This window comes from Lepisosteus platostomus, chromosome 25 (assembly GCF_059453375.1).
Source record: "Lepisosteus platostomus isolate fLepPlt1 chromosome 25, fLepPlt1.hap1, whole genome shotgun sequence".
Lineage (NCBI taxonomy): Eukaryota > Metazoa > Chordata > Actinopteri > Semionotiformes > Lepisosteidae > Lepisosteus > Lepisosteus platostomus.
In genome coordinates, this window is record NC_142635.1 from 1,355,214 (window position 1) to 1,367,810 (window position 12,597).

Sequence of the window (12,597 nt, forward strand, 5' to 3'; positions counted from 1 at the left end):
TCTCCCCTCTCCTCTCCCCTCCCCTCTCCTCTCTGCCCTCTCTGCCCTCTCTGCCCTCTCTCTCCTCTCCCTCAGTGGTCCCGGGCAGTGCGGGGGGCAGTATCGGGGGAGGTCTCGGTGGTGGAGCCCTGCTCCAGAGCCCCATGGCTCAGCAGCGCCACCTCATTCTCGTAGCAGAAGGAGGCCCTGGTGCTCAGAATGAACTTCCTCTCAGCCAGCTCCTTGGCGCTGCAGCTGGGCGTACTGGGAATCTCATAGGTGCGATGGAAATAAGAGTAGTCCACCTGCGAGAGAGAGGACTGGACATTGACCACCTGGACACTACAGCACAGAGACACTAACTGACTGACTGGACACTACAGCACAGTGACCCTGACTGACTGGACACTACAGCACAGTGACACTGACTGACTGACTGGACACTACAGCACAGTGACACTGACTGACTGACTGGACACTACAGCACTACAGGGCAGTAGCTCTCTCTCATACCTGGTAGCAGCTCTTCTTCTCGAAGAGCACGGGTTCGAATCGATGTCCCCAGAGGATCTCCGAGGCCAGGTAGGAGCTGCGGCACTGAGTGGTCATCGCAGTGGCCTCCACCATGCCCTCCAGGATGACCACGATCTCCAGCTCGGTGTCGTCCTGCAGCGCACGGCGGTCCATCTCGTACAGCGGACTGTCCTCGTCGATCTCGTGCACAATGGTGACCGGCGACACCAGGAAGATGCGGTCAGTGCCGTTGTCAAAGCCCACATTGATGTCCACATGGTCCAGGGGCAGGTACTCCCCCTCTGGGGTCACCCGAGGCTAATGAGAGACGAGGACATGGATTAATACTGACCCTCTGACCAACTGGACACTACAGCCCAGTGACTCTGACTGACTGGACACTACAGCACAGTGACACTGACTGACTGACTGACTGGACACTACAGCACAGTGACCCTGACTGACTGACTGGACACTACAGCACAGTGACCCTGACTGACTGACTGGACACTACAGCACAGTGACCCTGACTGACTGACTGACTGGACACTACAGCACAGTGACCCTGACTGACTGACTGACTGGACACTACAGCACAGTGACCCTGACTGACTGACTGGACACTACAGCACAGTGACCCTGACTGACTGACTGGACACTACAGCACAGAGACACTGACTGACTGGACACTACAGCACAGAGACACTGACTGGCTGACTGGACACTACAGCACAGTGACACTGACTGACTGGACACTACAGCACAGAGACACTGACTGACTGACTGGACACTACAGCACAGTGACCCTGACTGACTGACTGGACACTACAGCACAGTGACCCTGACTGACTGACTGGACACTACAGCACAGTGACACTGACTGACTGGACACTACAGCACAGAGACACTGACTGGCTGACTGGACACTACAGCACAGAGACACTGACTGACTGACTGGACACTACAGCACTGTAACCCTGACTGACTGACTGACTGGACACTACAGTAGACTAGATTGTGAAGTAGACACTCACAGGAAATAGTTATTGAGAGTGATGGGGTTATGATTTACTTTTCAAAGCCACTAAATTAATCCTCCATAAACCTCAGAAATCCTGAGAAAACAACAAAAGCTGATTACAGGGAACAGCCTGCAGTCCAGATGTCACAGCCTGGCTGAGTGACGCTATCCTGTCTCTCTCTCTCCCCCTGTCTCTCTCTCTCTCCCCCTGTCTCTCTCATGCTGGCGCCCCCTGCCTCTCACCCTGAGCAGCTGCGCGCGGACGTGCGCCTCCACCAGGTGGCTCTTGCGCAGGTTGCCGACGCGCCACATGAGGCAGAGCTGGGCATCGCGCAGCGCCACCACCGCGCAGTCGGAGAACACCAGCGTCTCGTTGCGCTTCTTGGGCTTGGCGATCTTGGCCATGACCGCCCCGATGATGAAGGCGTCGATGATGCAGCCAACGATGCACTGCAGCACGACGGCCAGCACCGCCAGGGGGCAGGCCTCCGTCACGCTGCGGAAGCCGTAGCCGATGGAGGTCTGCGTCTCCAGGGAGAACAGGAAGGCCGCCATGAAGCTGTTGACCTGCAGGAAGCAGGGCTCGGGCGGGGTGGCGGCGGGGGCCGGGGGCGCCGGGGGGGCCAGGTCACCATGCGCCGAGGCGATCAGCCAGAAGGAGAAGCCGAACAGCAGCCAGGACAGCAGGAAGGACAGCGAGAAGACCACGAACATCCAGCGCCAGCGGATGTCCACGCAGGTGGTGAAGAGGTCGGTCAGGTAGCGCTGGCCGCGCTCGCTCATGTTGACGAAGGTCACGTTGCAGCGGCCGTCCTTGCCCACGAAGCGGCTGCGCGGGCGGCGGCGGCGGCCCGCCCCCGGCCCCGCCCCCGGCCCCGCCGCCCCGCCCCCGGGAGGCGGGGCCTTGCCATTGCGGGCCGGGGGGCTGGTGGGCGTGCCGCCGCCCGGCTCCGCCGCGCTCTGCGCCAGCCTCATCACCTCCTCCTCCTCCAGGGGCCCGTCCACCACCGCGCTGAAGCGCCGCTTGACCCGCGCGGCCCCCATGCCCGGCCCCGGGGTCGAGCTTCTCTCACGACTTCCCTCTGTTACCCCGCGCAGATCGATCACAGCGCAGCGCACACCGCTCGCCCCCCTGCCCCGCCCGACGCACGAGCCCTCGGAGTCTCCTCAGCAGTACCACTCGTGTCCAGACGAGGGCGCTACAGCGGGTGGAGAATCTCCCAGAGTTCCCCCCCGAGAGCCGCGCTGTCTCGCACCCCCCCGGGCCAGAGGGCTGTACCGATCGCCCCGATCGATCTGGCCCCGATTGATCCCGACCTCACCCCGCCTGGCAGAGCAGGACAGACAGACCCGAGAAGAACCAGCCGAGAAGAACCGGAACCGCTGCTTTTAAACTGGGGTTCGAGTTTGAGAAGGGGTCCCCTGGGTCCAGGCTGTACACCCCGAGTGTCTCCAGGCTCTTCAGGAATCTCCCCTGGGAATCCTGGGAACGTGTCCTCCGGAGGAGACCTGCGCTCTGCACAGGGTGGGGCACGGGTTCCCAGGAGCTCCTCCTCCTCGGCAAGAAGCCCCCAGCGCTGTCCCGGGAATACCGGGAACCGCTCCTGGGGCGGATCAGACTTGATCCGTAAGAATGAGTCCCACGATGCTCAACGATTCTTCTAGAGCTTCGCTCCCTTGGCGGATTTCGGGGGGGCAGTGCAGTGACCCCCAGGAGTCACCCCCCGAGCTCAGCCGCGCCCCGGAACGCAGGCAGCCTTTGACCCACGACCTCTGACCTCCAGCTGGTGGGCAATGACAAGAGACAGAGAACTGGACTCCTCCCCCGGTGGGAAGTTCTCGGATCCCAGGAATGGCTCAGCGCCGGAGGGACGGGCGGATGTTTTTCATGGATCTGCCCAAACCCGCGGTACAGCCCAGGAAAGCAGCAGACGCAGATCCTCCGGGATTTCCGGATCCCTCGGCTCCTTCCGGAATTCCTCTCCTCCGGGGATCGTTCAGATGCCAATCGGCGTTCCCGAGTCGCTCAAGTGTCCGCGCGTCCAGGCAGGCGCCCCAAAGAGTCATCGGGTGTCCCCCTCTTCCCGGCGTTCCACACAGCCTCGGGGCCGGTCCCTCCCTGCGTGTCGGGATCGGACACGCCCCCACGCAAGATCCCTCCTCTCCGCACTCCGCTGGGCGGGCAGGTCCGGGAGCTCCGACAGGGATGGTACTGGTGTCAGTCAGGACCCCCCTCACCCCCGGAGAGCTGGGGTCCGGAGCCTCCGGGAGAGAGCCTGTGACTCAAGAGACCGGACTGGGTCGTGCTGGCCCTCCTCCCAGCAGCCTCTCTGCTCCGAGATCACCGCGCGAGGCTCCTTGGCCGTGTTCTTACCCAGACTGCCCAGCGGCAGAACGCCCTCCTCCTCCTCTCCGGGCTCACGGGCCAGACGCAGGGTCAGAAGAGGCTCTGTGTCCAGATAGACCAGTGTTCCTCTATCTCTCGGTTCTCCAGTTCGGATTGGCTGCGAAAGGGTATAAAATCCGCCCCCTTTGTCACTTGCTGTTCTGATTGGCTGGACGAGATTCCAGAAACTGAAAATTCCGCAGTTCTGCAGTTCCTCAGATCTGATTGGCTCCCTTCCCCAGGCCTGATTGGTCCCTAATCTCCCCCGCCCACCTGCCAGCCCTCTTGCTATTGGTTAACTTCTTTGGAGCCCTACAGAGCCCTGCTGGGCTGAGACAGTGCAGGATCTCGCAGTATCTTGCAGTATCTCGCGTATCTCGTGGTATCTCGTGGTATCTCGTGGTATCTCGTGGTTTCTCAAAATATCTCACAGTATTGCACTATCTTGCAATACAGCAGCACTGCATTTATCTCACAATATCTGCAATACTGCATTATCATTGGGCAGAGCTGTGGCTCTGTGGCTGGAAGGTTGCGGGTTCAAATTCCTCGGCTGGCAGAGGAATCCTACTCCATTGGGCCTCTGAGCAAGGCCCTTCACCCCAGCTGCTCCAGGGGTACTGTACAATGTCTGACCCTGCGCTCTGACCCCCAGCTTCTCTCCCCGTCTGCGTGTCTCATGGAGAGCAAGCTGGGGTCTGCGAAAAGACGAATTCCTAATACAAGAAGTTGTATCAGGCCAATAAAGGGATCTGATCTCTTATCTCAGTACAACACAATGGGTCTCAGTCTCCTGCCAGACGCCTGGCGATCTGGGAGCCGGAAGCTAGGAGCAGTCGGAGAGGGTTAGGGTCTCCCAGCGCCCCCTGTTGCTCAGGAGAAATCTCGATTAACGAACCCGGGACCAGCTCTGTCAAACAGCCAGCCGAGTGAAAAGGGACATCCGCCAGGATTCCCGCGGATCGCCTGGCTCTCCGCAGGGCGGGAACGCAGGGAGAGGCTGCAACACCAGCACCAGCACCGGCACACGGTCCAGACTCCTGCGGACAGAGAGGCAGAGGGGCGTCAGTCAGCTCCCAGACCTCCGCCAGATAGCGAGGGAATCCGGAGTACTGGACACAGACACTGAAAGAGAGGAGAGAGAGAGGGGAGAGAGAGGAGAGAGGGGTTAGTACAGAAGAGAATATCGAAGTATTGGCTACACCTAAAAAACAGCGACCAGAGTTCCTGCCACCACAAAGCCCTGCTGAGCCCAGAGCTGAGCCCAAAACAGAGCCCCCTGAGCCAGCTGGTCCTGAGGCTCACTGACCTGAGCCACACCGACACTAACCAGCATCAGGACAGCACTGCTAGAGCACCACAACTCAGACTCAACCACATCACAGCACAATACACACAACACACAACCAGCCTCAGGACAGCACTGCTAGAGCACCACAACTCAGACTCAACCACATCACAGCACAATACACACAACACACAACCAGCCTCAGGACAGCACAGCTAGAGCACCACAACTCAGACTCATCTACATCACAGCACAATACACACAACACACAACCAGCCTCAGGACAGCACTGCTAGAGCACCACAACTCAGACTCAACCACATCACAGCACAGATCAAACAGCAATATCTCACACACTGGGACACAAACACAACACACACTGGAATACTACACAACCCTAATCAGACAATATACTGTAAACTAGCCGAATATTTGACCAAGATAAGAAACAGCAGAAAGAAACTGACCCTGATGAAGTACAGGCTCAGTGACCACAGCCTGGCCATAGAAACTGGACACAGGCAGACCTGACTGTCCAGAGAGGACAGGCTGTGCTCCCACTGCCAGTGGGGAGAAATAGAGACAGAGGTGCACTTCCTACTGCACTGTCACAGATACTCTGGGATTAGAGAAACATTCTTCCCTAAATTCAGAAATCTAGTCCCAGAGTTCCCACATCTGCCAGAATCACAACGGGTCCCAATCCTACTGGGAGAGGGAGGAGGGAACTCAGTTGAACTGGCAGCCCAGTATGTGATCTCCTGTCCCAGCCTAAGGAACAGTGAGTCTGTCTCCCAATAATGCTCAATATGTTCACAGTATATGTAAATATTTTATGATGTCTCTGTTGTAAATGTCTGTAATATGTCTGTAGATTTTATTTTACTTTTAGTTTTTGTTTTGTTTCATGTGAGTTTGATTATTTTTATTTGCTTTGGCAACACTGATTGTACCCATCGGTCCTGCTAATAAAGCACCCTGAATTGAATTGAGAGAGGAGAGAGGGGAGAGAGAGACAGGAGAGAGTGGGGAGAGAGGAGAGAGAGACAGAGGGAGAGAGTGATACAGGGAGAGAGAGGATTGAGGGGAAATTAAGCAGTTTGCCTTGTATCTGTGTGACAGAGCTGGGGATTACTTTAATCACAAGAGCAGGGGACAGTCTCCTGGAGCAACACTGCAGCAACACTGAGCTGCTCAGATGTTTACACAAGAGCAGGGGACAGTCTCCTGGAGCAACACTGCAGCAACACTGAGCTGCTCAGATCTTTACACAAGAGCAGGGGACAGTCTCCTGGAGCAACACTGCAGCAACACTGTGCTGGTCAGATCTTTACACAAGAGCAGGGGACAGTCTCCTGGAGCAACACTGCAGCAACACTGAGCTGCTCAGGGGAGGGTGCCACAGAAAGTCAGGAAATATTCACACCCTGTCTCCTTGCTGCAGGAACTCATGCACCTCTGTCAGGACTCAGCTCACGGGTCAGTTTCTCTCACTCAGGCTGCTGGACAGCACGGGGGGACCGAGTCTCTTCGGGGTCGGGCCCGGGGACGAGAATCTGGGTTCCCCTGGAAGAGTGAGAGGGAGAGACAGGGGCTGTTGGATCTCAGCAGTAAAAACGTGTTGCCACATTTCTGCGCTAATTTGTGGAGGCGATTACAGGGAGAAATCACGACGTCTGCCCCCTTATCAAATACCACCCTATAAATAAGAGCCTGGCGAAAGACTATATTTAAAGCATCACGCGCTGAGCAGACATGGACTGTGACACGCAGAGGTGTCCAGGAGCCTCGTCCTGCTGAAAAACAGACAGTTCACACATCAACACTGCCCCTGCCTCCCATCAGACCAGACACAGGCAAACCTGACTGTCCAGAGAGGACAGGCTCAGTGACCAGAGCCTGGCCAGAGAAACTGGACACAGGCAGACCTGGCTGTCCAGAGAGGACAGGCTCAGTGACCACAGCCTGGCCAGAGAAACTGGACACAGGCAGACCTGGCTGTCCAGAGAGGACAGGCTCAGTGACCAGAGCCTGGCCAGAGAAACTGGACACAGGCAGACCTGGCTGTCCAGAGAGGACAGGCTCAGTGACCACAGCCTGGCCAGAGAAACTGGACACAGGCAGACCTGGCTGTCCAGAAAGGACAGGCTCAGTGACCAGAGCCTGGCCAGAGAAACTGGACACAGGCAGACCTGGCTGTCCAGAGAGGACAGGCTCAGTGACTCCTCCCAGCCTGAGGAACAGACAGTGATGATAATAATAATAATAATAATAATAATAATAATAATAATAATAATAATAATAATAATAATAATACAGTGTGTGATCTCCTGTCCCTGCCTGAGGAACAGACAGTGAGCCTGTCTCTCAATAATAATAATACAGAGTGTGATCTCCTGTCCCAGCCTGAGGAACAGACAGTGAGCCTGTCTCTCAATAATAATAATACAGTGTGTGATCTCCTGTCCCAGCCTGAGGAAAAGTGAGTCTGTCTCTCAATAATAATAATACAGTGTGTGATCTACTGTCCCAGCCTGAGGAACAGACAGCGAGCCTGTCTCTCAATAATAATAATACAGTGTGTGATCTCCTGTCCCAGCCTGAGGGACAGACAGTGAACCTGTCTCTCAATAATAATATTACAGTGTGTGATCTCCTGTCCCAGCCTGAGGAACAGACAGTGAGCCTGTCTCTCAATAATAATAATACAGTGTGTGATCTCCTGTCCCAGCCTGAGGATCAGACAGTGAGCCTGTCTCTCAATAATAATAATACAGTGTGTGATCTCCTGTCCCAGCCTGGGGAACAGTGAGTCTGTCTCTTAATAATAATAATACAGTGTGTGATCTCCTGTCCCAGCCTGAGGATCAGACAGTGAGCCTGTCTCTCAATAATAATAATACAGTGTGTGACCTCCTGTCCAAGCCTGAGGAACAGACAGTGAGCCTGTCTCTCAATAATAATAATAATACAGTGTGTGATCTCCTGTCCCAGCCTGAGGAACAGACAGTGAGCCTGTCTCTCAATAATACTAATACAGTGTGTGATCTCCTGTCCCAGCCTGGGGAACAGACAGTGAGCCTGTCTCTCAATAATAATAATACAGTGTGTGATCTCCTGTCCCAGCCTGAGGAACAGTGAGTCTGTCTCTCAATAATAATAATACAGTGTGTGATCTCCTGTCCCAGCCTGAGGAACAGACAGTGAGCCTGTCTCTCAATAATAATATAACAGTGTGTGATATCCTGTCCCAGCCTGAGGATCAGACAGTGAGCCTGTCTCTCAATAATAATGATACAGTGTGTGACCTCCTGTCCCAGCCTGAGGAACAGACAGTGAGCCTGTCTCTCAATAATAATAATAATAATACAGTGTGTGACCTCCTGTCCCAGCCTGAGGAACAGACAGTGAGCCTGTCTCTCAATAATAATAATAATAATAATACAGTGTGTGACCTCCTGTCCCAGCCTGAGGAACAGACAGTGAGCCTGTCTCTCAATAATAATAATAATAATACAGTGTGTGACCTCCTGTCCCAGCCTGAGGAACAGACAGTGAGCCTGTCTCTCATTAATAATATTACAGTGTGTAATCTCTTGTCCCAGCCTGAGAAACAGACAGTGAGCCTGTCTCTCAATAATAATAATAATACAGTGTGTGATCTCCTGTCCCAGCCTGAGGAACAGACAGTGAGCCTGTCTCTCAATAATAATAATACAGTGTGTGATCTCCTGTCCCAGCCTGAGGAATAGACAGTGAGCCTGTCTCTCAATAATAATAATAATACAGTGTGTGACCTCCTGTCCCAGCCTGAGGAACAGACAATGAGCCTGTCTCTCAATGATAATAATACAGTGTGTGAGCTCCTGTCCCAGCCTGGGGAACAGACAGTGAGCCTGTCTCTCAATAATAATAATACAGTGTGTGATTTCTTGTCCCAGCCTGGGGAACAGACAGTGAGCCTGTCTCTCAATAATAATAATACAGTGTGTGATCTCCTGTCTCAGCCTGAGGAACAGACAGTGAGCCTGTCTCTCATTAATAATATTACAGTGTGTGATCTCCTGTCCCAGCCTGAGGAACAGACAGTGAGCCTGTTTCTCAATAATAATATTACAGTGTGTGATCTCCTGTCCCAGCCTGAGGAACAGACAGTGAGCCCGTCTCTCAATAATAATAATATAGTGTGTGATGTCCTGTCCCAGCCTGAGGAACAGACAGTGAGCCTGTCCTTCAATAATAATAATACAGTGTGTGATCTCCTGTCCCAGCCTGAGGAACAGACAGTGACCCTGTCTCTCAATAATAATAATAATACAGTGTGTGATCTCCTGTCCCAGCCTGAGAACGAACAGTGAGCCTGTTCCTCATCCCAGACTCTCCTCCTGCAGCCTCTCCCTGCCACTCTCTGTGTAAACATCACCCCCCGCCCACATCCTTAAGCCCTACATACTCCTGCTCCCGATTCCCCCCTCACCCCGACCCCACGCAGACTTGCCGTCTGGAGCCACAGGGTGTGCTACGAGAGCAGGCAGCACTGGGGTCTGTGGAGCCCCCTGGGCTGAAGGCTCGGACCGTGACCCCGTTCTCACAGGGACATGCCCCCAGCCTCTCCCTCAGCTCAGATTAGGAGCCGCATTAAGGCGTCACGTGGGGAGATTAAGGCTCCTGGCAATGATAAATATGATCTCAATGTCACTCTGTAAGCCAAGAGATAAACTCCCCACCTCCATCCTCCAGCACATCTGCACCAGCACCACCAAACTACAACTCCCATCAGCCCCAGCCACCCAACACTCACCCTTCACTACACCAGGGCCGCTCAGAGACTCCTGGGTACTGTAGTTTTGAATCAGACAGAAACTCACCGGTACTGGAGCTGCAGTTAGCAGAAAAGCTGCTGCTTCAAGTGGGACAGTTTTATATCGTCATCTGTTGCCGGGTGAAGAGAACGTCGTTCTTCCTGTCAACGTCTGTGGTGACAGCAGACATACTCCAGTCCTCGCACTCCACACTGTTTCCACTGAAATGCGACAACCCAGATACTTCACAATCAATAACCACATTGATCGGTTTAGTGTCGGAAATTGAGGGCATGTCACACTCACTGGTCAATGTCACACACCACTTCTAACACTCTCCTCTCTCCAACTTCTCTGCCTTGTTCAGACCAAAACATCCTGTAGAGTTACTAGAATATACTGGGACTGTAGCTCCTACTGTAACAGACTGTTCTACTGCACTGGGACTGTAGCTCCTACTGTAACAGACTGTTCTACTGCACTGGGACTGTAGCTCCTATTGTAACAGACTGTTCTACTGTACTGGGACTGTAGCTCCTATTGTAACAGGACTGTTGTACTGCACTGGGACTGTAGCTCCTGTTGGAACAAGACTGTTCAACTGCACTGGGACTGTAGCTCCTACTGTAACAGACTGTTCTACTGCACTGGGACTGTAGCTCCTATTGTAACAGGACTGTTCAACTGCACTGGGACTGTAGCTCCTACTGTAACAGACTGTTCTACTGCACTGGGACTGTAGCTCCTATTGGAACAGGACTGTTCTACTGTACTGGGACTGTAGCCCCTATTGTCACTGGACTGGGACACTGATAGGCAGAGAGTCAGTCTGTTAGCTCCCGTACAGATATTCACAGCAGTGATACAGGTTTACCCCAAACATGGAAATACATAGGAAATTTGCTTCCATAGAAAACTCTTCAGCACTCGATAAAACCCGGAGCGGATCAGACTGCTGCGCACTGGGAGTCTGACTGACAGCACTGTCACACCTGGAGCGGATCAGACTGCTGCGCACTGGGAATGTGACCCTGGAGCTGTGCCGTGCCTCTGGAGAAAGTGATTCCTGCCCATCTGGAACCTCGCTGAGCAAGAAACGTGCCTGCTGGTCTGTGCGGCTCCGACCCCTGTGACAGCGTGTCTCGAGACCCCACTTCCCACACCGCAACAACGACCCATCCTGATCGGAAAACCGCGAGTCCTGGCAGGTGCGCCAAGACGTACTGCACGAGTGGCAACATGCAGACTCCACACAGACAATGACAACCTGGCGGAATTGCTGGGTCTGTTGTTCATATACCTTCAGTAGAAAATGGCAAGAAACTATCAAATATAAGACATACAGGTCAAACAACGCATCGTTACCTTCCAAATGTCTTCCAACGCGTCCTGGCAAACTCTCCAGCTCCTCCAGACTGAGCTTGAATGTCAATTTCAGGCAACCCAGACAAGCTCAGGGCACCTAGGACAGAGAGAGCAAGTGTGGACTGCGGACCGCCACAGACTGGCTCCAGCTGCATCCCAGGAGGAATTAACTTCTCTGAGCGCCCTCTCTCTCTCTCTCTCCCTCTCTTTCTCACTCCTCTCTCTCTCTTCTCTCAGTGTCTCTTCTCTCAATTCAATTCAATTCAGGGTGCTTTATTAGCAGGACTGATGGATACAATCAGTGTTGCCAAAGCAAATAAAAATAATCAAATTCACATGAAAAAACAAAAACTAAAAGTAAAATAAAATCTACAGACGTATTACAGACTTTTACAACAGAGACATGTCATAAAATATTTACATATACTGTAAACATATTGAGCATTATTGGGAGACAGGCTCACTGTTCCTCAGGCTGGGACAGGAGATCACACACTGTATTTTTACTATTGAGAGACAGGCTCACTGTCTGTTCCTCAGGCTGGGACAGGAGATCACATACTGGGCTGCTAGTTCAGCTGAGTTCCCTCCTCCCTCTCCCAGTAGGATTGGGGCCCGTTGTGACTCTGGCAGGTGTGGAAACTCTGGGATTAGATTTCTGAATTTAGGGAATAATGTTTCTCTAATCCCAGAGTATCTGTCACAGTGCAGTAGGAAGTGCACCTCTGTCTCTATTTTTCCCCGCTGGCAGTGGGAGCACAGCCTGTCCTCTCTAGACAGTCAGGTCTGCCTGTGTCCAGTTTCTATGGCCAGGCTGTGGTCACTGAGCCTGTACTTCATCAGGGTCAGTTTCTTTCTGCCGTTTCTTATCTTGATCAAATATTCGGCTAGTGTGTATTGTCTGATTAGGGTTGTGTAGTATTCCAGTGTGTGTTGTGTCTGTGTCCCAGTGTGAGAGATATTGCTGTTTGATCTGTGCTGTGATGTGGTGTGGTTGAGTCTGAGTTGTGGTGCTCTAGCAGTGCTGTCCTGATGCTGGTTGTGTGTTGTGTGTATTGTGCTGTGATGTGGTTGAGTCTGAGTTGTGGTGCTCTAGCAGTGCGGTCCTGAGGCTGGTTGTGTGTTGTGTGTATTGTGCTGTGATGTGGTTGAGTCTGAGTTGTGGTGCTCTAGCAGTGCTGTCCTGAGGCTGGTTGTGTGTTGTGTGTATTGTGCTGTGATGTAGTTGAGTCTGAGTTGTGGT

At 53.4% G+C, this 12,597-nt stretch overlaps 1 protein-coding gene and 1 long non-coding RNA gene across 3 annotated transcripts in view; both read right to left on the bottom strand.

Moving 5' to 3' along the window:
* Positions 1–6,602, bottom strand: part of LOC148640457 (uncharacterized) — a 37,099-nt gene extending 30,497 nt beyond the window's left edge. The window contains exon 1 of the long non-coding RNA XR_015930015.1: positions 5,800–6,602. This is a non-coding gene — a long non-coding RNA (uncharacterized LOC148640457). The remainder of the gene's footprint in view (positions 1–5,799) is intronic.
* kcnj14 (potassium inwardly rectifying channel subfamily J member 14) lies at positions 4–11,534 on the bottom strand. Of its 2 annotated transcripts, XM_088619223.1 has the most exons (6): positions 11,355–11,534; positions 10,056–10,210; positions 6,614–6,753; positions 1,757–5,024; positions 493–810; positions 4–284 (listed from the first exon to the last, which is right to left on the bottom strand). In XM_088619223.1, exons 4-6 carry the CDS (start codon positions 2,555–2,557, stop codon positions 72–74), a joined length of 1,332 nt encoding a protein of 443 aa, XP_088475349.1. In that variant the 5' UTR covers positions 2,558–5,024; positions 6,614–6,753; positions 10,056–10,210; positions 11,355–11,534; the 3' UTR covers positions 4–71. The 2 variants fall into 2 exon arrangements, with proteins under 2 accessions (XP_088475349.1, XP_088475350.1); XM_088619224.1 differs by lacking the exon at positions 6,614–6,753.
* Positions 11,535–12,597: the final 1,063 nt, after the last annotated feature.